The sequence below is a fragment of the Cupressus sempervirens genome, chromosome 5, assembly GCF_028749045.1.
Source record: "Cupressus sempervirens isolate cs-2001-9-10 chromosome 5, ASM2874904v1, whole genome shotgun sequence".
Taxonomy (NCBI): domain Eukaryota; kingdom Viridiplantae; phylum Streptophyta; class Pinopsida; order Cupressales; family Cupressaceae; genus Cupressus; species Cupressus sempervirens.
The window spans coordinates 501262270-501288527 of NC_143122.1; the positions used below are offsets into that span (position 1 = coordinate 501262270).

General features: G+C 36.2%; 1 protein-coding gene across 1 annotated transcript in view; it reads left to right on the top strand.

The window, feature by feature from the left end:
- The first annotated feature begins 3667 nt into the window (after nucleotides 1–3667).
- The window catches only part of LOC149556910 (UDP-galactose transporter 1-like), a 66712-nt gene continuing 44121 nt past the window's right edge, over nucleotides 3668–26258 (top strand). Inside the window, exons 1-2 of the mRNA XM_089831542.1 lie at nucleotides 3668–4148; nucleotides 4242–4449. Of these exons, the coding sequence (XP_089687668.1) occupies nucleotides 3812–4148; nucleotides 4242–4449 (545 nt within the window). The 5' untranslated portion in view covers nucleotides 3668–3811. The remainder of the gene's footprint in view (nucleotides 4149–4241; nucleotides 4450–26258) is intronic.

Consider the following 26258-nt stretch of genomic DNA (forward strand, 5'->3'; position numbering starts at 1 on the left):
TGGGTGTGCCTACATCATTGAGGGGAGGCGACATTGCCTCTCTTCCTACATCTTCCTATTAGGATGCTTCATTGTCTTTGGAGGTTGATTCAACTTCATACATGGACATGTTACCTTGTTTGCCACCTTATTTTGGGCATTCACCAAATTGGTTCGTGGCATCTACATTCATCAAGGACTTGCCAACATATGAGCAGACTTCAGAGGCAACATCCACACCATACTACATCTGGATCCCTCTTCCATCTTCCTATCCATAGTGAGAAGCATACTTGCACCTACATTTGGTGTATCTTCTTCCTAAAGGGAGAAATTTTGTTTGTAGGCATTGGATTCTCTTTTGTCTTCAAGCACTCATCATTGGGAGATCCTTCACTGGGGGGGATTTCATGGAGAGATTCTCTATTGAAGATGCATGATGTATGTCATAATGGGGGTGGGGGGGGGGTGGGGGGGGTGGGTCTTGATTATTCCATCCATACATGCATCTTTCTCTATTGTACTTATCTCTCTTTTTGGAGGAGGGTTTTTCCCATGAGGTTTTCCCTCTTTCTCCATTTTCAAAAAGATTGCATTGCATTTATTGCATTTCATTGCATTGCATTGCATTGCATTTGTACTTGGGTACCTAACATGGCATAGTAGCTAGGACCCATTATGCATTTCATCATAGCTTTTGTGAGCTTAAGTGCATTCCCCTAAGTTGCACTTAAGGGGGCGCGGGGGGAGGGGCGGTGTTAGTGTAAATAATAATTATTTACACTTTACTTAAGATTACTTAAGATAAATGCAAATTATTATTATTTATAAGGTTAAACACCTAGGAGTTTGTCTACTCATATGAGTTATCTTGTAGACAACACAAGAGTTAGCTACTCTAATTTAGCACATGGTGTCTACAATACTAGAGTTTACATAATTAACCGAGTTGTCATGTAGACAACACAATTGTTCACACTCTAATTAAGCACATGGTGTCTACAACATAATTTTACATGACACACCTATATAAGCTTATCATCTCATCATCGCATTAACTCTTGTGCTCGATGGTGGATAATCCACTCTTGGTGGACATGTGCTTAGTTGTGAAGCTTATCATTTTGCTAACTCCTAGACATTCTAGAAGCATTCTAGAGGCCTTTACATATAGGCACTTCTAGTGTACTTGTAAATCAATTACATCAATTGAATTTCATATTGTTATTCTGATCATACTCTATTGGTTTGTGCTAGTTGTTGAGCTTCTTGGTCTTGGGTGATTTTGCTGTAAGGCAAATTCTTACAAGGGCTTCATGGATTTGATTTGCATATTTTCTCAAATCCTTCAAATATGCCAAGCCCTTTTCTTAATAAAAAGTAGTTGCAGCTACTTATGGGAAAATTTGTTCTAATTCTTCATCTGGACATCATCGGAAACATTTTCAAAGGGTCAGAGCCTCTAGTTTGTGCTGATCTACAACAGAGAATTCACGACAACTTAAAAGAGAAAAAGCTTGATCATATCAAGTTTCAAACGACAATAAACAATTTATCAAAGAGAGACATAGGCTATCAAAAGACACAACACCATGATTATCAAGGTGAATACAATGGTACAAAATTTATGAACTCCTGATCCTATTATCATCTGGGATTGCATCATCAAGTACAAGGTCTTTGCTGACAACCTGCATGATTGATTCATTCAAAATCAATAGTTTTAAATTTCTTATTCTTCTTCTTCTTTCATGTTTGTAGATTGGAGAGGATGTATTGCATGAAATTGTGTAATTAAATGTAATTCGATTTACATGTCCTTATGACATGTAATCCAATAATTTATCTCATATATTTAGAAAAGGTCAGAGTTGGTTGAGTTAGCAATCCCAATTTTTCCTCCACCCTCTTCTCAACTCATTTGTCTATATAAAGGAGTGCCCCCTCATTGTAAAAATCATCTTTTGTTGTATGCAAAAAAGCTTTACCAAACTTGTGCAAACATAACTTTGATTATGTAGTACAAATTCGAGAGAAAAGTGAATAGATGAAGCAATTGGATTCGAAGCTTTGACTAGAAGCAATTATGATAGAGAAAATTAGAAGCTTTGACTGTAGTTTGTGCCTATTGTCTTTGATTCATGTTATTATTTTGTGTTCAATAATAGAGCATAGTGAGTTAGTGAGTTAAGAAGCAACTGGACTCGAAGCTTTGACTAGGAGCAGTTGTGGTAATAGATAAACTAGAAGCTTTGACTATAGTTTGTGTTACCATCTCAAATTCACGAAAAATAGTTAGAATTTCCCTACTTTGGGAGGTCTTTGCACCCCAATGCTAGAGTTTTTTCTTGTATAATAGATTAAAACCAAAAAGAAGTTATGGAATAGAGATCAACTACTTTTGGAAGTCTTTGCGCCTCAATGGTAGTGATTTTTCTTTTAAATTAGACAAATAGGACTTAGAGCCAAATTGGTACGCTTTCAATTAGCCTTTGAGCTGGTGTGAGTTTATCGATATGATCATTTTCAGCTATTAGATAGAAGTGTAGTTAGAGATTTCATCCTGTCCATTACTTGCTTCGTGGGTAAGTGGATTTTTTCTTGAAAGTTGAGAGGAAAGAATATTGGTAACACCCCTCATAAAATCTCTCGACTTCTTGCTTACCTTGAGTTGATCCAAGAAATGGCGAGAAGGGGGAGCCTTCCCTTTAAGGTAGGAGAGACTCTGTCTCATACGTTGTGGCTGGTTTACCTATTGTGTGTTGGATTTTCACAAAATTGTTGGTTGCAAAATATCCACCTAATAGATTGACATGTGAATTACTTGCATAGTGAATACCTTTAAATACTATGATGTAATGACATGTTGCATACATATTTGTTAAGTAAATTCACCATGATTAACAAGAAGATAATAAACTTGGAATTTGAATTTAAATATTTGAGTTTCATGTTCATATCCACACTCTTTGAAATTAACTTAGATCAATTCCAAATTGATAAATATAATAAACAAATATATAAGTATATAGTAAAAATAATTAAAAATTGATCTTAATAATAAAAATTAAAATAAATAAATAAAATTAAACCACGAGGCAAACCTAATTAAAGTATACAGTAAAAATAATATAATTAAAAATAATTAAAAACCGATCTTAATAATAAAAATTAAAATAAATAAATAAAATTAAACCACGTGGCAAACCTAATTAAAGAATGCCGTTTGCTTATATTCCACATTCTACATCCCATTAAGAATGACTGAAAACTATATAGAAAATGACTGAAAACTAACTAGAAAAAAAAATTAACGAGTATCAAAAATTTAAATTTGATAATAATATGATTATATCTGTCACGATGAATTTGCTTGCTAAGTAGAGTCGACCGTCAAAATTAGGCTCGGAAGGCACCTTTGCCAAATTCAAAGAAGACCATGTCCTCTGAAAATGGTGAATACAAAAGACGGTCGTTTACAAGTCAAAGCTTACTATACGAGGGTATTTTGTCGAATAAAGCCTAACAATTTGGGTTCAGATTCGGATGGTTTTGTGCATGTCACATGTCCTTCCAAGCGAAATTGTAGATGCAAGATTGGCGTGACCCACGAGTTTGGAAGCAGAGGATGGAGCCGAACATGCCTTTGGGCTGCTGATAAGAAGCTAAACAAGGCCCAGTACAATTCAGAATTTCAGGGTTTGGCGCAATCGAAGAATCTCGAGCACAGCAGGAGGCGGGGATTGGGAAAAATGCCATACGAATAGAGGGGGAAGTAGGGGGTTAGAGGGTAGGAATAGAAATCAGGCATTGTTTGTGTAGGATAAACAAAATGGAGGAGTGGAGGGCAGCGTTGGCTGTGGCGCAGTGGTGGTGCTTCAATGTGGCTGTGATAGTGATGAACAAGTGGATCTTTCAGAAGCTGGATTTCACATTTCCACTGTCAGTTTCGTGTGTGCACTTCATATGCTCAGCAGTTGGTTCTGGCATAGCCATCAGAGTGTTGAAGGCAAAGCCCCTGATCCAAGTGAATGGACACGATCGCTGGACTAGGATCTTCCCCATGTCATTTGTGTTTTGCATAAACATAGTCCTGGGGAATGTCAGCCTACGTTACATACCTGTCTCCTTCATGCAAACTATCAAATCATTCACTCCCGCCACCACAGGTTTGCATGCTTCAACATCTTCTTGCCTTGCCAATTATTGTTACCTACAAATTACCTAACTTGTAGATCGCATTACATTGCTTGTTTTGGCAGTATTTCTTCAATGGCTGGTGTGGAGAAAAAGCTTTGATCAACGCATATGGTGGTCGTTGGTCCCCATAGTGGGTGGAATTCTTCTCACTTCTGTTACAGAGCTCAGTTTTAATATTTTTGGTTTCTGTGCAGCCTTTTTTGGATGTCTTGCTACATCTACCAAAACAATTCTTGCAGAGACTTTGCTTCATGGTTATAAATTTGATAGGTGCGCCAAACTATACTCCTGCATCTTTCGGATTACTAGATTTCTGCAGTCCATATTAGTGAGATTGTAGAGCTGTAGAGTAATTTGGGTATATATTTTTGAATCAAGTTTCAGATTTTATTTAATTGTTTTCCTTTTAGGGTCCCCACCTTTGACCCCTTTGTCTGCTATCTCCAGACTTCAATGCCAATATGTGTCAACGAAGATTCCTTCCAACAGTCATTTGTCTCCCTAAACAGATGATAATGTTTCTCAAATGCAAGATTTTATATCTTCATCCTTTCACATTTAAACTTACTACAGGAATTAGAAAATAAAATCTTATAAGCATTACAGGCAAAGAATAATGATTTTTTGTTGTGTAAGATTGCTTACTCGTGTGGTTTCAAGAATCGAAAGATATAGCTGTCTGAAATTCATTCTAAAATATCGCCAAGCATATGGGCTAGGTTGTTGAACGACCTAAAACATTCCCATGTAAGAATGCTTGATAATGGCTGAGGTAATCATGAAGGTCATAATTTGTTCTCATAGTAATGCGCTGAAGGTTGATTGATCAATAGAAGTACACCCTTAACTGTTAGAACTACAATAGATAGAATAAGGTAGAACATAGAGAATATCTAGCAATTTGATGGGCTACTCACCAACTTTGCCCTACCAAGCAGATATTTTTTAATAGTGGCTGAGTTTGTTTGGTCCTTTTTCTTTCTTCAATGCCTCTTACCAACACAGAGAACAATACTGGTTGAGTTAGCTTGGTTCTTCTGATATATCTTACTTCCCCAAAATAACCTAACAATTGACAATCTGCATTTCCTGCCTCAACATTCAAAGGACAAATTAAGGAAGCTATTTTCGAACACGTTCTGTTCATTTTTGTGATAGAATCAAAGAGCCTACTGGTATATTCTCAAATAAATATAATGTGGAGGTAAGATTACCTTATCAGGAGGATCTCAAGAAGTAAAACAGATTGGATTATCAAGATGTCTGTTCATTTTCTGTGTTTATGCTTGTTATAATTTTCTTAACGAGTTCTCTATCATCTGATCCTTTGAAATCCAAACTGTGTGCATGGAGCTTCCGAGCAGACATGCCAAAAAGAACTACCAAAGCTATCCTACAAAATGTTTTGTAAAGATACAAGATAGGGGAGCATAAAATAGGGTTTATAATAGGCTTGCCATTAGCAATCAACTTCGATTAACTGGGTAACCCAATAGATGACATTTTTTTGGAATTGACTAAAGAATGTTGAAGAGGAGCAAATAAATCCAAATATTCAATGCAATCTGTAGAGTATAACAATTATTCCAAGTTCCCAAGGAGTGATCATGAAATAATGCGCTTGATAATCTAAGCTGATCATATGCAATCTCACTTCAAAACAGTGGAGCGCTTAAACATTGACTTGATTATTTAGAATCTCTTTCTTCCAATCTAGATCTGACATGTAACAACAATATAAATTTTTGAGATTGAACTAGTGGTTCACAATTGATTAGAAAATATTTTTGAACAGATTCTTATATAAGATGAAATCAACAAATTTCATATTGAAACAAGAATGATCAAAGGGAGCATTAAACCTGATCACAGTGGGGGTGAAAAAAAAGAGGAAGAAGATTGTAAAGGTGAAACTCTGGTCAATCTTGGGACTCAACACATAAGAAATCTAGAAGCTGGCAAATTAGGTATAGTCTTATAGACGAGAAACCATAAAAGTTTGGTGCATATTAAGGTGGCTTCAATTGCTTGACAACCTAGCCTCCTTAAACTCTCCCAAATCAAAGGGAACACCGACTTTTAGTAACAAAGATTTAATATTGTAGAATCACATATTATTATTATAATAAAGGAAGAATCAAGAAATGATAGTAAAGTTGTCTTAATCAGAAATATGGAAGTTGTTATCCTAGACAATAAATCTCTGTGAACTAAAATTGAGGATTGTAGCATTGGATTCTTGACTAAGTTGAGTGCATAATCATCAGAACTTTGGAGAAAGATAATATTCAACTCTCAAATATGGATGGGACTGAATTACTTTCTTTGTGGGGTATAAGATATGGAGGTAGTGGGTTCGTGGCAGTTGTATATTGATTTGAAGAATTCTTGTAAACAGATAGTAGGCAATCTCATTTGCCAATTTATGTGGTTTGAATGGAAAGATAAAGACAGCTCAATATTTCTCACCATCTTTTGCTTGGCTCTTAACAATTCATAGCAACATTTCTTTGTACAAAGAATAAAAAAATAGATAAGCATTTCCTTTTGGAAAGCTTGGCAGAATTATTGGCCAAATCAAACACAAAGGTGCAAAATTATTGGAGTTCTATCCGCTATGACATTGAAGATACAAACTGGACATATTTCTAGATTTGAGAACATGTTTGGCCAACTACTAATTAAGCAAATCATTTGCATTGGTTTCAAGTATTACCAACACTGTTTTTGTACATTGAGGGAAATGTGAGCTACATCATTTGTCATGTCATCCTTAATTTATTGAATCAACCAAATTGAAAGCTTTGACACTAGAACTGATCATGAACTTCATTTGTATCATAAACCTGTCTTCCTAACATTGAAAGCAAACATAATTTGTAAAGGCAAATCCACGCTCAACATAAAATCTATGAAGATGCTGTTCATACAAAGGAACCACAACTTTCCAAAATACTTATCACATTCCTTATTGCTTTGTCATTACTGATCTATACAATACCTTCACCTCTACAAGCTTTCTTGTAAAATTTCCCTTAATCATAATCATCATGAAACTAACAGATCTATTGTCTTTGATTGGAAATTTTGCTAGATAAAACATAGCTTTGCAATGACAATGACAATGAACAGAAGATGAAAGAATGCAAGAAATTATCTAAAATTAAAAAAATCAACTATTTGCTAACAAGTATCAAGAAAACTTTGAAACAAATCTTGTACAGGAAGCTACAGTCGACCTTCAGATTCATGTAAATTTCTGCAATAGCTATCTTAAACAGTTTATCTAGTTTTAATGAACATTAATGATTAAGAATATACCACTCTTGATGAATGGATCTTCTCTTTGAAGACGACACTAAATATGGAATAAAGAAACTTGCTGAAGGAAAGAAAATGTATATTGAAAGTTATCCATTAAAAAAAATTCAATATTGGTTTGTGCCTTCATGCTTCTCATATTCAGGCCCTAATCAACTTTTCACTAAGTCAGGGGTTCCCCAAGCAATGATATCAAAATTTAGCCATCTCTATCTACAAAGTTGGAGACAAAAGTAACACTTCTGAAATGTAACTAAAATGATTTGCCTTTAGCTTGGGAGATTTTGTGGAACTGTTTTAGAAAAGAAAACTAGTGATTGACTAGGGCAAAAGGCCAAATTGGTTTTACAAACATGGGCGACTATGTGATGGGATGAGATTGGGTATTGTTGTTGGCCGATCCCTTTTGCGTCATATAGTTGCTTGCTTGGTGCCTTTAGTCCTTAGCCATTGTCTATCTTTGTTGTGTTGACAATAGTTTAGTGAGGGCAAGGTTAGTTGAGTGAATGCTTGTTTCTAGTTTGTGAATCTATCTATATGATCTAATTATAGAGGAACGGGTGTCCATGGAGTGAATCCATCTGGTTCACTAGCTTAATGGCTAAAGCAGGGGGTCAAGATTACATGGTTCGTTTTGGTCAAGGGACTAGCTAGAGAGCACCACTGTCTGATCAATTATAAAGCTTTGATACTATAACTGATCATGAACTTTTTTGTTTTTGGTTGGTAATATGATTTTTTTGTTAATTATCAAAGTAGAATTACATCATAGTTTCTTTTAAAGAAAAACATCCCTATTAACCACCTATACTCCTCACCTACTAGCAACTCCAGCTAGACTCCTAAACACATGAAGCAACACAATAGACTTATCCTTTTCATAGCCTTTACAACACATGTAACTTGATGCTTTTCATTATATATGAACATCAACATATTACAATATCTGACAAAATGCTACCAGAATCAGCGATCATCGAGACCCTGCAGATTCATGAATTAAACTTGCCTGTGCTCATTCCTTAGCCCGATCCTTAGCTCTTGGAAACTATCTAGCATCCCCATAGAATTCACATCATCTTCATCATTACCAGCGGCTGGACTCTCTTCACACAAAAAAAATTCCACTCAAAAGGTTCCACTCACCTCAATATTGGCGGATTTGGCGCTATGTCCAGTCCCTCCAAAATGTCCACTACTGTCATAGCGACATGCCCCATAAAAGAAAAAATTGCACCCAGATTCTGCCTCTTCTTCAACAATTGAAGGCCACTCTAGCCCTATTGTTTCATCAGGTTGCGGGCTCTTTTTGGAATCATTGCTGAGAAATGCTCCACCACACCTTCCCATTTGAGGATTTCAAATTTCAGCCTCAACCATGCCTTCCAATGGCAGTCCAAATACTCTTCCATGTCTGCATTTTTGCTAGTCCACCTTATAAATGGGATGATGTCGGAAGTACTAGCATCCTGCTCATCAACGAAGCACTTCGAGATGTTTGTGCCTATTCCAGGCCATGCCCATTCTAGGATTGAATTCAGACCCAATAACATGTCTTCTTCGATCAGGGTCTCAGCCACCCATCTCACCGTTTCCGTTTCCTCGCCTAACTCTGAACCCCATGTGACAATCATGGACATAATATCAATTTGCAGTTGCCAATGCTAGTGATTCCGCAATTTCTCACCCAAAAGATCCAAGAGAATGTTGACCATGCACTGAGACTTGGGCTTGATGAGAGCCGCCATTCTCTCTTGTTTCACTGGGCCAAGGAAGCATTTCTTCTGGTGGCGAATTTGCACTGAGAAATTTGCCTCCATAATTCAAGTCAACACACTCTAAAAATATCGAGCAACTTAGACAATTCAAATTATAGCCCCAATCTCCTTAATTTAAAGGTCGCGCTGTATATAGAGCATAAATGCATGTCCTCTACATAATGCATTTGATGCTTTTGACAAGACCATTTCCATCCTTCGATTGCATGCAATAAATCTAACCCAAAGTCTCCAAATGCGCCACCACATCTATGTGACTTGTCGCTCATGTGAATTCTGAATGTACAACAACAATTAATCACCCAATAATCATTATATGAGCGTGTCATCCCCAGCTTGTTTAAAACCCAATTGAAACATCATGTCAACAACCTTTACTAAAAACCACCTTGCTTCATCAAATCCAAACCTCTCCCAAAGATTTATCGTGCAAGCATTCAATCATAATTACAAGCAAAGTTATGAATCTTCATGTACCTAAAATCTTCAAGCTTGAATTCATCTACATGTTGAAAGGATGAAGCTCATTTCGAGAGTCTGTCAGCATCTTGATTTCCTTCTCTACATATATGAGAAATTTCAAAACCATCCAATTTAGTCAGAGACTCCAGGATAGCAATAATAATAATTGGTTGGAGATGCCAGCTTCAATCCCTTGCTTTTGAATAGCCCTAATAATGATGAAGGAATCCCCTTCTAAGTGGATAGATTTGAAGCCTAGCTGAATGGCCGTTTGAATCCCAATCGGAGCAGCTCTCCCCTCTGCCACATTGTTTGGACCTTCTGGTAATTTCATAGCTACCATAGCCAGTGTGTTGCCCCATTGATCTCTGTAAATCACCCCTAAACTTGAGGCCCTCCCTCTCTTACAGCTGTACCATCAAAATTAACCTTGATCCAATCATCTATTTGTTTTTCCCACCTGACATTCGATCTATCCATCTTCTTCATTCCAAGGGAACACCTATCCACTCTTCTAAATCTTAAGCTTGCCCATTGTGTTTGACACCACTGGTCCCACTTAGTAAAGGGAACTTTCGTAGGTGAACAACGTGTTGTATCATTTACCACTTCCTCTATTGCTAGGTTTACCCTAACTAGAATTCTATCTATAGGTTCCTTACAATCTTAAAAAATGTGTCCATTGTGCTCCTTCCACAGTTCCTACACTCTGATAGAGGGGCAAATTCTCCATAAGAAAGAAAAAATAGAGCGTGGCATTTTGGTAGGCCAATAGTAAAACAAGTCTTTTAAAGTGGGCGATGAAGGCCCATGCCATCCTAACTTTCCTTGGTCATCCTCCAAACTTCCATAGCAACTTTAGAATTCAGCAACAGGCAGTATGCTGACTCTTCCTCCTCTTCACACATACAACATCTCGATGCGCCAATAAACCCAAACTTACGTCTCCTATCATCAGTAAGAATCCTTCGCCTTGAAGCCAACCATGCAAAGGACCCAGCTTTGGGCAGACATTCTTTTCCCCAAAACAATTCTACAAGCCAATTTTCCTCTTGCAAGCATCAAGACATAATGTGATATCCTATCTTTACTGAATACATGCCACTTTTAGCTGCACACCATATAGTTTATCCTTATTAGTTCTTACCATTGGTCTTGTTGGTTCCCAAACCCATAGATTAGAATCCTACGAGCCTTGTCTGCTCGATGCTGGGATATCCAACCGATTAAGGCTGACTTGATGGAATTGAACAATGCGATCTGAGTTCCCTACACTTCTGGCTCTGCAAAACCAAGGCGGGTATACTTGATCTTGGACAACAACCTTAAATCCAAGACGCTTATAGCAGATTGATTAGAACGCGAATATATTGAAAGTTTTCCCAACAGCAATAATTATAGAAAACTTCAAATTTGCAAATTACGAGTTAAGAATAAAAGTGAATGATTGTATGGAACTGAACAATGCGGTCCAAGTTCCCTGCACTTCTGGCTTTGCAAAACCAAGGTGGGTATACTTGATCCTGGACAACAACCTTAAATCCAAGACGCTTATAGCAGATTGATTAGAACGCGAATATATTGAAAGTATTCCTAACAACAATAATTATGGAAAACTTCAAATTTGCAAATTATGAGTTAAGAATAAAAGTGAATGATTGTATAAATGTAATAATGTTTTAAATAAAGAGTAATTATAGATTAATGCAACAAATGAATATATTAATTCCTCGAAGGAAAGAAATGAAACAGTTGCCAGCATATGGATGATGGATCAAGAGCAATATAAAGACTAGTGCTTAATTAAATGGGCAATCAGAGTCAATATTATTAGTTGAAATGTACAACTTTATAAAATTCAATGTATTTAAACTATAAATAATTTTAACAATTTAGACGCAACGAATCAATTATATGAATGCAATTTTAAACCAGTCTAGGATGTGCTTCAACTCCTGTGATATGGAGACAAACTAGATATAAATATGGAAACAATTAAATATTTCACAATATCTATTTTTATCAAGTTTAAAATGCAATAATGACCCAGTCCACTTATCGGAACATTCAAATATTTATAGAAAATACATAAAATATTTATAAAGGACACAACTTAATAATAATTTAAAACTCCAAAATTTAAAATAAATAATAATGCCAGAAATAAAATCACAATAAATATGCTCCTTACAGATGATCAATCTATTGCGAATTTATCCGGATTGCATATAAATTTGCTTGGTAATTCAATCCACAGGCTTTGTTCAATAATTCATTTCTTCGTAATCAGAGAATATAATACATCATAGGTGCATCATAATATGTAAATTTTTTAGAATAAATATGAATTGACCCTTATTCTCCATTTGTATTACATATTTATAAACAATAAAAAGGTGTGAAATGAAGGGGCACACCCCTTCACAACACCTAATTACAACCACTTTTATAACAAATCCAAAACAAATTATAATAATTAATTTAAAAGAGGCGGCTTGGAAAGTATAATGGATATTCCAAAATTATTTGATAAACTAATGACAAATCTATATTGCAACCTCCGAACAGAGGAAATTTTGTGTTCTATATCCTTGCGTGGTTCCAACCGAGAATCTGTCTCATCGTTTACTCAAGATATCAATTCGTACCTGGCTCCTCCATTAATTGTGATATCTTCCATATACGAAGAAGGTGAAGCACTTTGGTTTCCAGTCCTGCAAAATCTGCAAGCTTGCCAACTTCATAATCCTGTACATTTGTATATCTGCTCCTGCATGTTGCATTTATTTGGAACATATGAACAAAGTATGCATCGTTGTTGGTGGTATCAAGTGAAGCCTCGACCGTGGACTTCACCATGTGAGCAGACATTGCCAATACCATGAAGCTCCTCTGCCTTCACCAGATCATTCGATCATCACGCGTATTAATCTCCACACGATTTCACAGGTTCTGCCTCATATTTAATTGTCAGGCTTCATCCTGAAGATGCTGCTCCTACAGATGCACTCGTAACAAGCATCCGGCCTTCATAAATATTGTTTAGCAGCATATGTTACTGAAGGACACTTGTAATAACTTTCCATCATCTCCACCTTCCGGCATATATCTCCAGACCTGCAACAAATATGGCATGACATTAGATATTAAAAATTAATTAAAGTTCCTTAACTCCTTGCTCCAGCGGCTCCTGTATCATTATTCCTTCTATTTCTTGATTAGGAGTCCACGGCTTCCTTGTTATGTCTTTCTGTTCACTCCTCCCGTTTGACAGTCCCAAGATTACAGTATGGGTTGCATTAATGCTTTTGATTGAGGGTGATATGCTCCTATGGTCCAAGAGCAAACTGTCCCTCAATCCACAGAATGCCCATTCATCGTTACTTAACCTGTTCTATATATATAGCTTGTCAAACTGTTTGAATCCTTTAAATACTCCCGGGCATTTATATCCTAAGAACAATCATCCAATTACTAGTATATCCACTGAAAATTATTCTGGACATAGACAACTAAAACTGGAGAGTCAATAACTTTAATTTTAATTGATTATTGACTTTACTGTTATCTCCATAACTGAATAACCATATTAAACATGAGCACAAGTGTGATGGTATGTATTCAGTTTTATTATTGAACACCATATCCAGTTCTTGATAGTTGCTTTATGTTGGTCTGTGGAACTTAAATTCATTAATGCTTCGTTACTGTAGCAGCAGTGCCAGTCAGTATAACAGACACATGACACAATATAGTAACTGCATGGATTGCTGTAGCATACTCTTCAATTGGCCAACACATGTGTCTATGTTATGTGGTATAGTAGGATCTTCCTTTGGCTATGTGTGCTTCTGTAGAATAGGACATTCCATGGCCCTAATGTCCCTTACTCTCCTTTAGAATAAGCAAAGTGTATGTAGCAAAGTAGATTCTTCAATACTGAATACTGAAAGAATACTGAAGCAGATGGTAGCATATTTTCATTTCTGGTATATATAGTGAGACATCCGTCAAAATGACTTTCTCAGGCATCCTCTGGTTTTCTAGACTGTTAGTTCTATCTTTGTGAACACATTCTTGATCTGATCCTTATTATAAATGTAATGATGTCTGATATCAATATGGCTTCAGCAGTGATACAATTATTGTTTTTCACGTGGTCCTATAATCCTATAACATTAATCTGATGCTTTTTAGCGACTATATCCTTTTGACTTTCAGTATTTGACCAAGGAGCTCTTCATCTTTTCATAACTCCATCAGCATGTAGACATAATCATCATCATCTTCAAATGCATTGCTGAAATGGACTGCATTCACATGCTCATTCTCGGCTCACAATATTTTGAATTCTCTCTTAAGTCTTTAACATCAGTAGGTAACAAGAATATATATCTTCATACTTTTAATCATGGACACTGATACTCATAAAATATGCTCAAATGGATGCCTAAAATTTTGAACTTTTTGGGCTCCATCAGGTCTATTTTTGAAGAGGTTGATCAAAGCCTGTTTGTGAGGATCAGATTAGTCTAGGTCCTGCACATTCTTCCACCCCCAAACTTGCCCAAAGGGATTCTCCACCTTTTCCATATAGTTACTTTCTTTCTCACCCCACTTCATTCACATGACTGGGCCCGAATCATGGAATATGATAATAATTGCAAAAGTATATAATTTCAAAAGTTTTTTCATGATGCTGAGTCATTACTGAGTAGTTGTCGAGTTGTAGCTGAGTCACAAGTCAAGTCAGCCTTGTTGAGTCCGATTTTGGGAAATCTTCATTGAATGTTATCTTGAATTTCCTTCTTGTAATAATTGAGTCCTTCATCTTAATCTTGGATTTCAAAGGGAAATCCAAGATTGTGCATTTGTAGAGCAATCCTTTTCCTTTATCTTGATTCTTAAGGTGTGTGTCTTGTTTCCATCTTCCCTTGTTCAAGCTTGATCATAGGGTAATCCTCTTTGCATACTTAGACATTTTGATTCCTTCATGCCATGCAATGAACCTGAGAAAGAAAGAAAATGCCTTGGATTATGCTAGCAAATGAAATATCAAGTGAAAATGCAAGGAGATTATGATAATCACATGAAAGTTCAACTTTGCTTTCCTAATTTATTATAAAGAAGTTTAAAAGAACATTCTTGATGATCAATTTTCAAAAAATTGTGAAACAAACTCTATCCTAAGTGACTAATTCAATTGGACTTTTAATGTATCACCAAAAAGTGGTACACAAATGACTTGCTAATCCTTCTAAAGTGTGGAAATGACATCTCAACACTTGGAATATCTGGAAAATGCTTGAAATGGGCAAATGAATCGCTCAGATCTGAATGTGAATCATTAGCATTTTCTTCAAGAGATAACCTATCAATATCAATTCATTAGTATCTCGATTGTTGATCATAGATTTCCTGCTCTTTTCACTCACCTAACTTGAAATCTGATTTTCTTGGACTAATTTGCACCTTCTTGCTGTAAGTCAGATTATCTTTGCTAGTGTCTGCTAACAATTCGCTTCAATTTAGATCCAATTCCACTTCCTTAGCTAAATAATTTGATGTCTCTTGCCTTCACTTTGATTCAATTTCGCCTTTCAATGTCTTTAAGAACTCACCTTCAAGTCTGAATCTCACACCTATCTGCCCGAGTCTGCCTTAGATTTGCATTGTATTATTATATGATTATGTTGAAAAGATATATCATAATCCATTTTATTCATAGTGCTCAAGGTTTGAATTCACACTTATTATTAGTTAGAAGTCCAACCTTAGCATTTACTCTAATTTCAAACTTGTAACTTTACAAGTTGCCCCCTTTTTATTATTGTTATTTTTTGCATTTTTAAAACTTTATTCAAACTCAAGGGCAAATTTGACTTGACCATTGAATTTCGGGTGGAAAAGAGAGGTAGATGTGGAAAATGAAGTAGAAAATGGAGGTGTTCATGGACAATTAGGCACAAAAATCAATGATTTTATGGAAAGAAGGTGGAAAATCAATGGGGTTGTGGACATGTGAGTGGAAGATCAACCTTGTCATGGATAGGTGAGTGGAAATTTGACCTCCTTGTGAAATTGGAAGGGGAAACCTGACGTTGTTATGGATAAATGGGTGCAAATTCAATCAAGTCATGGGATTTTAAGTGGAATTTTGCCTCGAGACAACAATTTGAAATTCATATCTCAATTAAATATTTAGTTTATTTTTTACTTACCTTTTTTCTCGCCTTGTAATTTTATTTTCTCTCTTCGGCAAAATTTTGATCTCATTATAGATTTTGAAGGGGAATTTTCTCTTAGCCAAAGATTTCAAGGTGGAAACTTGATCTTTACCAGGGCCTTGAAGTGGAAATTTGATCAAGTCTTCGAGTTTGTAGTGGAAAATCAAATTGGACAAGGAATTGTGAATGGAAATTTGCCTAACCTCAGTATTGATGAGTGAAATTGAGGTTGTCAAGGATAAACGACTGCAAATTTGACCTCATGGAATTTTAAGGGGAAAGTCACTCTAGTCATGGATTTTTGAAGGGAAACCTTGGATTTTCTTGCAAAAACGCAATTTCAAATTTTATCTAAGGATTTTAAAAAAATTTCCTTATTTCCTTTTTAATCTTGCAATTTCCTTTCACTTCTTATTTTTTATTTTTTCCACATATTTCAACTATCATTTTTTCACATGGTCATTTCACAAATTTCATACATCATCATCTTAGCTTATGCAAGGATTGAAGGCAAAGCTTGAGCTAGAGGTGGATTGCCTAAAGGAAATTCTACTCGAATGCGGATTTTGCAATTGGGATTCAATCCCTTGGGAAATTTCTTTATTCAACATCACCACCTAGGAGTTCTTTACTTGACTCATCCATTCCCTAAGAACTAGGAGACTAAGAAACCCAAAAAATGTTTCCAAGCTTAAGATACCTATGCTAAACACTAAGTTAGAAATAAGAAACAAAAGAGGGATCCCCATTTGCAATGGGAAGTTTGTTTACAATACAACACATTGTTAGGCTTTGAATGCTGTGAGTTAGTGGGGAATTCCTAATTAGTCAATGTTGGTATGTTTGGGGGTTCGCCAATCATCTGCGCACATAGGGTATTTTGTGGGTAGGGTTATTTTCATTGTCAAAATTTGTTTTGTTTCTGATAATTGTAAGAATTAATTAAAGAAAAATAGAATATACATCCTATACAAATAGTGTTGTGTTGATGCTTGCTTGATTTTTACTGCACCAATGAATATTTGGACAAAATGTTATATGGTTTGTATAAATGGGGAGGGGGGTTGAGAGCTCCAAGCGAAGTTCTCCAATTTTGATGAATGACAATTGATCTAAGGTTTTTCGGCCTTTTGAATACAATGACAAGATTAGACTCATCCTAAAACATTAATAGGCTCCTATGGATGTTGCATGCACCTCCCAACTTCAAACCTTTGCAAATTGGGTCTTTATCCAATTTAAACAAAATGAAAAGAAACCTAAACTTTCTCAAATGTGTTCTCACATCTGTTCCATCAAGCTCTTAAATGCACTTGCAATACAAAACCACAAAACAGGAAACTATGGGGCTGCCAGCCCCCACCAAAAGAAAAGACCGTGTTCCCAAGACACCAGGTTTTTGGGGATGGCTAGGATTCTCTTGTGGCCCTCAATTAGAAGCTCCAACTAAAAATAAAAATAGGTGACAAAATTCATGAAATTGACATTCATAATGAAGGTTTCTGAGATTTTAGTGGCTTTAATTATGCTTTCTGCAAGGGCTTTGCTCCTTGATCTTGCCCTATATCATGACAGGGAATGCACCAGGGGAGCTGCCTTTGTGCCTCATGAGTGGTGCTACCCCTCACACCCATCGGGGGTTCTACCCTTAGAATCATACAAAGGATGCAACCCCTTGAGTTCTCTGGGGGCTCTGCCCCTACCCAAAAACCCAAACCTCCACCCACCACTGTTATTGTTAATGGAATCATTGCCATGTTTTTGATGTGTATTAGTTTAAACTTCGCTTAGTATTCCAAAGTTTCGTTTGCAATTCTTACAGCTATTCTCATTTTGTTGCCAAAGTTCAAAAACTCTTCCCATTATTGTTAATGTTTAAATTTCAATGCAATCATTCTCACATTGTTAATGTTTATTTGTTTAAACTTTACATAGGATGACAAAGTTTCATTTGCAATTTGTATACTCATTCCTTACACATCTTTTTATAAGTATTTTTAAATTATATGTATTTGTGCCTCCCCTCGCCACCTCCTTGCTGTCCCCAAAACTTAGGCCCTTTAGTCCCCCAGTCTTGGAAACTTGTGCCTCCGTCCCACCTTCAAGAAACTCTATGGACCTATGCCACAAAGAGCACCTAAAATCCCCAAATTAGTATTTCTTTCAAGTTTTTTAATTCTCTAGGTCATCATTTTGATGCAAGAGACGAGTATATTCAACTTGCAAGTGAAATTCTTGAAGAGTAACAAGAAGCAGTCCTAAAAGCTTAATACTATGTAAGAGCTAGTATAGAATACTCCAATATCGTGCAAGATTCTACTATGAAGATAGCCACCCAAGATCAAGGAGTTTCAATGAAAGCACAAGCCAGAGCCAATAAAGAGAAAAATTCTACTGTATTGAAGGTTGGAAACATGCTGATTACAATGAAAGACACATGTGTATATATATATATATATATATATATATATATATATATATATATATATATATATATATATATATATATATATATATATATGCAGAGAGAGAGGACAACATAAAATTATGATGTGTATAAATCTTATATTTTGAGATAGTAAAAGGAAATGCCTCAACTAATTGTAATTAAGAAGGTGTGAGAAGGACATAAGAGGCAGGGTAGTTAGGTAATATAACTTGTTCACTTCAACACTATTAAATCTCTTTTCAACTACTAAATCCCCAAGGCAACCCTTGTCGCTGCCAAATTTTTGTTACTAGTATTATCAAATGTGTTGAGCTTAATTGGTAAAAGTAGAAATTTACAGCGTATGTAACTTGTGAACAAGATATAGGGATTGGTAGGAAAGTCAAACATAAATTGATTGATTATTAATTTCTTATATCTGGTTGAAGTTCAAGTTATAAAAGAAGTATAAAATCAGTCAGCTATTGATAAGATTTTTTTATTTTTGAATTTAAGTCTGGGTAAGAGGACAGTGTTGACATAGTGTAAGGCAGGAGAATCCCCAAAGGAGATGTCCAAACCCCCAACAAATAATCACACAACAGAAACACAACAACAAGCAACAATAATGCAAGATCTGATACCAAATCACAACTCTTTATTCATAAAATAACTGATTACATGCAATATGCCCGGTTGTAAGGTCTTCTGGGTTAGGGCCGAATACAAACAACAATTACAATAACAGTTTTGCGAGATCCAACAAGAGTCAACTTACCAACCCATTCCCAACTAGTTCAGAACCACAACTGGATAAGAACACCAAGAAGAATCCACCCTTGTACCCTGAGGTCCACTATGCAATCCTTTGGTTCTCAAGCCGCAGCTACTAACTCTTCAAAGTTCTCATCTACCCTTCATCCTCTTCTCCAAGCTAGATGATAACGCCTAAAGACTCCACAAACCCCCCTACTTATACCCAACTAAGCCACAAGTCGGCCCAGTTCATTACAAATTGAATTAAATCCCTTACATTAAATATATGTTGAGCCACAAGTCGGCTACAACACAAATTAAATACCCAAAGTTGGCTTACAAACAACTCGACACCAACAGGAACCAAGACCAAGCCGAGCATTAGAAAGACCAAGCCGAGCATCTGTAAATTCCTAAGCATTGTCGAGCACCACAGTGTATGTCGAGCTTCAAGTATCTTCTGAGCTCCCTTCAATGACCGAGCTGACTTGGGAAATGCTACTAATGAGCTCCTAGTGCAAACCGAGCTCCCAATATCTATTGAACACCCCAAGATTTGCCGAACATCTTCATTGACCGAGTCACTCAGTTTACACAACAACCAAACCAACTCAGTATCAACCGAGTTCCCAAACTCTAAAGCCAAATCACACCATCCTACAGGATTGCAAGCCAACCAGGGATGCTCCTGCATCAAGTGTATAGGTTATTGAGGTTTGATTGGGTAATACATGGGATGGGTATTAAAGGTGGAATATCTTTGTTCTTATTTATTTTCTTTTTTGTTTTCTCACCTTTTCTAGGAAATATTAATGAGCATTAAAAAACTTACAAATAACGGCCTGTTAATGGGTTTGGTAGAGCTTATCCTAATCTGAAAAGGGATAAGGTATGTTGGACACCAGCAGAGGAAGGATGGGTTAAAATAAACTTTGACGGTTCTGCTAGGGGAAATCCGGGGGTCTGTGGGTGTGGTTGTGTAGCGAGAGATCATAAGGGCAACACCCTTGCTTTTGTGGCCAAACGATTGAGCGATGACATGAATAATGTTGCAACAAAAGAGCCAATAGTATTAGGGGCTAAATTGGGTATTCGAAGAGTCCATCTTGAAGGGGACTTAGAGATAATCATTAATGGAATAAAGAAAGGGATGCTGGAAGCGTGGCAACTCAACAAATACATTCAGTAGATAAGATGCTTGTTAATGGAGTTTGAAGATTTTAAGGTTTCCCATGTTTACCGAGAAGCAAATAGGGTGGTGGACAAGTTGGCCAATATGGGCACGAATACAACTTTGGGGATCCATAATGAAATATATGAAGACCTTAGACTTCTCAAATTAGATTAAAGAGAGGAAGTTACAATGAAGAGGCCAAAAAGTGTTCTTGTTGATCACTTAGGGAGCACAACTTTCATCATGATTTTACCCCCTTGATGGCATTCATGAAATTACGACATTCATGAGATCACAATCTCTAGCGCGTGTGAGAGTTTGAAATAATTTATTGGCACCCTGATGTGAACTTGCTTCCAGACTGTTCGAAGCAAGTGAATTTAAGGAGGAAAGACAGGACAATTCACAGAGTTATAAACAAGGGAGACGGAAATGGAGGCAAATTTTGCACTGGGATTAGAGAACCAGATGCAAACTTATGAAGGAAAGATTACAATCCGGCGTTTGAAGAACATTTTCATGTTTGATGATCCATAATTTTTGGAGGGCATACAATAGATGTATGGTGTGGACTACTTGGACTCTTACTGGAAGTGATGCTCGAATCTGGATGTGGCTTCACTTTTCGTGGCACTGGCATTGGCACTGATGGTGGGCGAATCCAAGGAGGAAGTATGTTGGGTCGTGGTAGCTTGTGTTTACCCACAATAGCTGTAGGGGTTGGAAGAGATTGTGGAACGCGCTATGTTGGGTGTGGGCTTAGAGATGGGACAAGAGCTGTGGAGATTGATTGGAGGTGGGGAGACTTCTCTACAACCCCTGGTTGTGTGGTCTTCGACAAGCCCAACAGGTTTGCATGTCCCCAAGGCAGAAAAAGGATGGAGGAAGATAATGGACTTCCTATAGGTGAGGATTTGAGTGTCGGCTGAGGATAAGCGTGGATTCAAGAACGCAACACCGCGGAAGAGTGTGTTAGCTCCAGGACAATCCCTGTGACATCAGATTGTGAGGAAGCATCAAAGGAAGGGGGAGAATCCATGGTAAAAGGCATGTGGGTAGATGTTTCCTTGATAGAAGAGGCGGGAGCAAGTAGCAACAAGTGTCGCCAAGACGCCATTCCGCATGGGAAGCTAGGGCCGAGGTTTGTGCCAGATGATTGATCCACTCCAACCTTCACATGGGAGGAGGCGGCTCATTGGTTCAAAGATTAGCCACAAGAGGCTGGTGGAGGTGGACGGTGTCAGCTCACTGGGCACCTGAATGTTTACTTTTTGGTGGTTATGTGGGTTTGGGCGGTTAGTGTTTATGGAAGGGTGTTAATGCCCGATTTTTTTGTTCAAACGTATATGTATGGCCTTGGGGTTGGGTATATATAAGTTTGTAAGGACTTTGGCCAAGCTTTGCATATGGCAATATTTGTAATTCCTCTTTTTAATATTAATAAAAATCAAAATCTTACCTATCAAAAAAAAGTAAAAAAACTTACAAATAAATTTGAAAGAAGATATATAAAGCTTGATTGTGATTCAAAATTGAAGGTTTCTAAAATGGCATGGGTCACACTATCATTCCTAGGATGCTCAATGGATGTCTGCATGCCTTGACTGTCCTTGGGATTACAAGGCATCCCAAGCTGCATGTTATAGAAGGAGATGCTCTAAAGGATGTTTCTTGTAGTGTAGTGTTTGTCTTGGGGGTGACCTCTTTTGCAAGTGGCATTTGAAGGGACAGTGAGGGAATATTTCATCCCCTCCTCGCTCTACTCGGAACATCCTTGTCTTGCAATACTCAAAACATCCTTGTCCCGCAATAAGTCAATTTTATCTTGGGGACATGTCCTTAGGCAATTTCTATAAAATATAACAAATTAGCAAGATGTGATGAGCCTTACTCGGAGGCTATCCATAATCAAAGTTAAGATCCATTCCTACACAAATAACTTAGATAGTTTTAAGTAATGATATCTATATAATATGATGCTTTTAGTAATTATAATGTTTTAACTTTGATTCCTTATTTTCCTTACTAGACCCCTCCTAGGAGAGCGTGGATTTACTTGTCGTAGGACACTTGAAACCAATATACTCTCTGGTTTTACTCTGCCTCTCCCTACACAACACCAACTATCAACTCCTAGGAGTATAGTAAGAAAACAAGAAAAGTGGCTAAACCATATTACTCCTATTGCATTACAAGATATATAAATTCATATAAGATTCACAATTATAAATCTATTTAATACTTTATATAAGAAATTATATCCTATATTTATACTTATATCATTTATGCATATGATATTCCATGATAGATATATTTATATCTTATAATCAATTACCTTGCCTTTAACATTAATGTGATTTAAACCTATATTTAATGCAAGTAACAAATGAAGATATTATTGGCATGTTATATTTTCACTTATTATGGTTAGAATAGGGGCTGATGTGCATGGGTGGGGACTTGTCACTGATACACCCTTTGTTTTCAAAAATGGATCTCACCTTATCCACACGGTGATTTCCAACTCAACACTTTGGTCAAACTTTGCTCACATGTTGCTTGCTTTTGTTGGTCGATGCCTGCTTAACTGTTAAATCTTAGAATGTGCTGCTATCCCTTCAAACTCACGTTATTTCCTGTGATTGTATATTGCTCATTGCTTTGGTATTCAATAAATAATGGAGTTCGATGATGTGTTGCTATTTGATTGATTCCCCATTATTTCCTTGGATATCCATGTCTAATGCTTTGTCGACGCGATCAATGTTCTTCTGACTCCCTCATTATATGCTTGTGCTTTGACCATATGACTCATTCTTTTATGGAGTTCATTGTTTAAGGAAAGCCAAAAACCTCTGATTTGCATTTAATACAATTGTTTTATCAACCTTTTCGATGCCTATTTGGACGTGGGTCCTCCCTTTTAATATGGTGACGTGACCCATGGGAAGGGTCACATCCCATCAAGAATATGCGCCCTCAATATTTATAAAATAAGTAACTATTAGTTTGATAATAGTTAGAGCTTGGAAAGCTTAGAACAATTTGATCCCTTCACATTATTTTGGTTGTGAATATTATTATTTATCATTGCTTTAATAATAGGGACCTACTGATTGTTTACTAATATTGCTTTAATTATAATAGACTATATTTATTTGATATCTAATTATATTCGCCCTTAGGAATAGGAAATATTTACAATAATATACCAAATCAAGTTTAACAACAATAATATATGTAACATATCATTATATTGGACTGAAAATAGATACTTAATTCTGAAATTTTGTAACTTGAACAAATAACCGAAAGAATGTAAAACAGTTAGGAAAAGTAACACATATAATCATATTAACAAAGTAAGCATCTCTTACACTTCACAATCCGTTTCATGTGAAGGTAATTGAATTAACTTTGAAAACTGAAATAACTAACTAAACTGATTTCTATAACAATTCAAGAGAATCTATATCATTTCAATCTATTCTACGAATTATACAATAATTGCAATAAATGAACTTGCAAGAAAGAATCCAGAAAAACATACTGATTCTAACTGAAAATATTTGAAGTTGTTCAAGCCTCGACATTCTAGTAAGAGAAGAAGCATTGACATAGGCTTAACCTCCCAACCACGGACCTTACAAATCCCCACACAATCGTTTAACAAGAAAGACCCTCCCTACCTTGGGGTTAGGCTTGGGGCACTATAGGCCAGCCATCCGAGCATACCGGTGTTTAGAATGTCTGCTCAGTAATAGGCGGGCATGCGTGATTAGCTGGCACCACCGACATCTTGTGATCAAAATAGGCAAACATGCCTCTAAACGACCTTGGCCAAGGATTTAGATGAGTTTCTAATACCCAATCACCATCGCTCGACTTAACAACAGGGTACATATTGGACAAACATGAGCTTACTTGGATGTTCTTTTGGAAATCATTATAAAACTAATCTTGTTTATGTATAGAAGTTCTGATTTCTGTTACTTTCCCCTTGCAGGGATTCCTTCCTCTTCACCCCATTTCATTGGCTATTCTAGCCGGGGTGAGTCCTTGAAGAAAGTAATTTTCATTCTGATATAGATCATCTTGATAATCATGGATTCCTATCCATTGGTGGGTATACTGCGAGCACCAATCTTGTGTGATGTTGTATTCAGGCCTTGCAACATGCTAGACTTAAATTTCAGTATCACACTTAATATAGAATTTGTGACAAAAGGAAAGGTAAATAATACAGACATAAGACAAAGAGGGAAGCAGAACATAGTGAAATTTATAGACCTTGCATGTCGGCCTTCCCTTGAAATTAACAAATTCCAGAGATTTGAAATTGGTAGACTAATCGAGCATACACATAGAACATAGAATCAATCATGGACATAGAACATAAAATCAGATGCATAGACACAAAACATAACTTGATCAGGAGTCGACTTGACAGAATGATCGATGCTTCAACCGCGGCTTAGAGCTGACTCTTGTTGAAAATAAAGAAGAGATTATGAGGAGAACCAATGGTCTGAATTAAGAAGTATTTCGTTTTGAGAGAATGAAATTGTCTGAAGCTAGGTGTGCTATAATATATCCTTCCATTGGCTCAAGCGAGCTACGGCCTTGATCGTCCGCTTGCTCAAGAAGACAATTTCCAAGAACATCGTTTTTCAAGTTACTGAATAAAAAAAAAAAGGTGGTGCTAAGTGTACATGGTTGCCTCTCATGAAGAGAAATAAGTATGAATTATTAAAAATTTTCTTTTGTAAAACATTTATATATATAAAACTTTTAAATGATTCCATCATGCTATTATTATATCTAACGTCACACCCATTAAAATACGTATATCTATATACATGTGTAGTTCGGAGAAATATGGTTTATTTTAACATCATATTCTCTTGATATATGCACATGTATGTATATATACATATATTAATAAGTATGAACTATAGATATTACTTCAATATCATGGTGGTATCCTATATATATATATATAGGTGATAAAAGAAAATAGAGACGACATCACAAAACAACAAAATAAATGGTTCTGAACATGGATTTTTGATAACGATAGTTATATATATATATATTTTATATGTTCGTCCAAGTAGCTCATGACTGTCCAGTGGTGTACTCTATTGTGAAGTCGCTATGTCCTTGTCAAGGTAGTTGGAGGTCATACCTGGTGATCAAACAAATGGACTAGAATAGTGCCCCATTCCTCAAATCTCATTTAGCAATTCTTCTTGCCCTTCGTGTGCTCCTTCAACCATCAGTGCAACATTTTCACAATAATAACAAGTTCTTCATTTAAATCAATATTAGAATACATCACAGATAATTGTAACAACTGTTAACTACCATTATCAATAACAAGTAAATATAATAAAACAACGACTAACTACCATTTTCAATAAACAAGTAAACATGATAACTATTAACCGACTCCATTATAACAAGCATTTCGACATGAAATAAATGGTTAACTATAACTTCCCTTCTCACATGATCAAGAAAATGATAGTTTTGAACTAATCATCTCAACGGCTATAACTTATTTTAATTAGGTCAAAATTTTGGGATGTAACAATATAGAATCAATAAATATTTGAGAATATCAAATTACTATTAAAATCTTATCAAATGTATTTATTATTAAATTTATAGAATCTATTCTCATTATCTATTATTAGGGCTCATGACACAAGAACACAATGTTTGAATAGGAATTAAACTTTAGTTGTGACTAGCAAGAAATTTGGGGCAATTGGGGAATGAAGCTTGGAAGTGTTCTTTTTTGTGTTAGTGTAATAGGGTAATTTAAAGGTAAGTTCGGGTTATTTACTTTATTAATTTTAGGTTTGCCATTAATTCTTTTAGGCTTGGATACAAACCGAGATGGTTGGTCACACTTAAGATGGATTTAA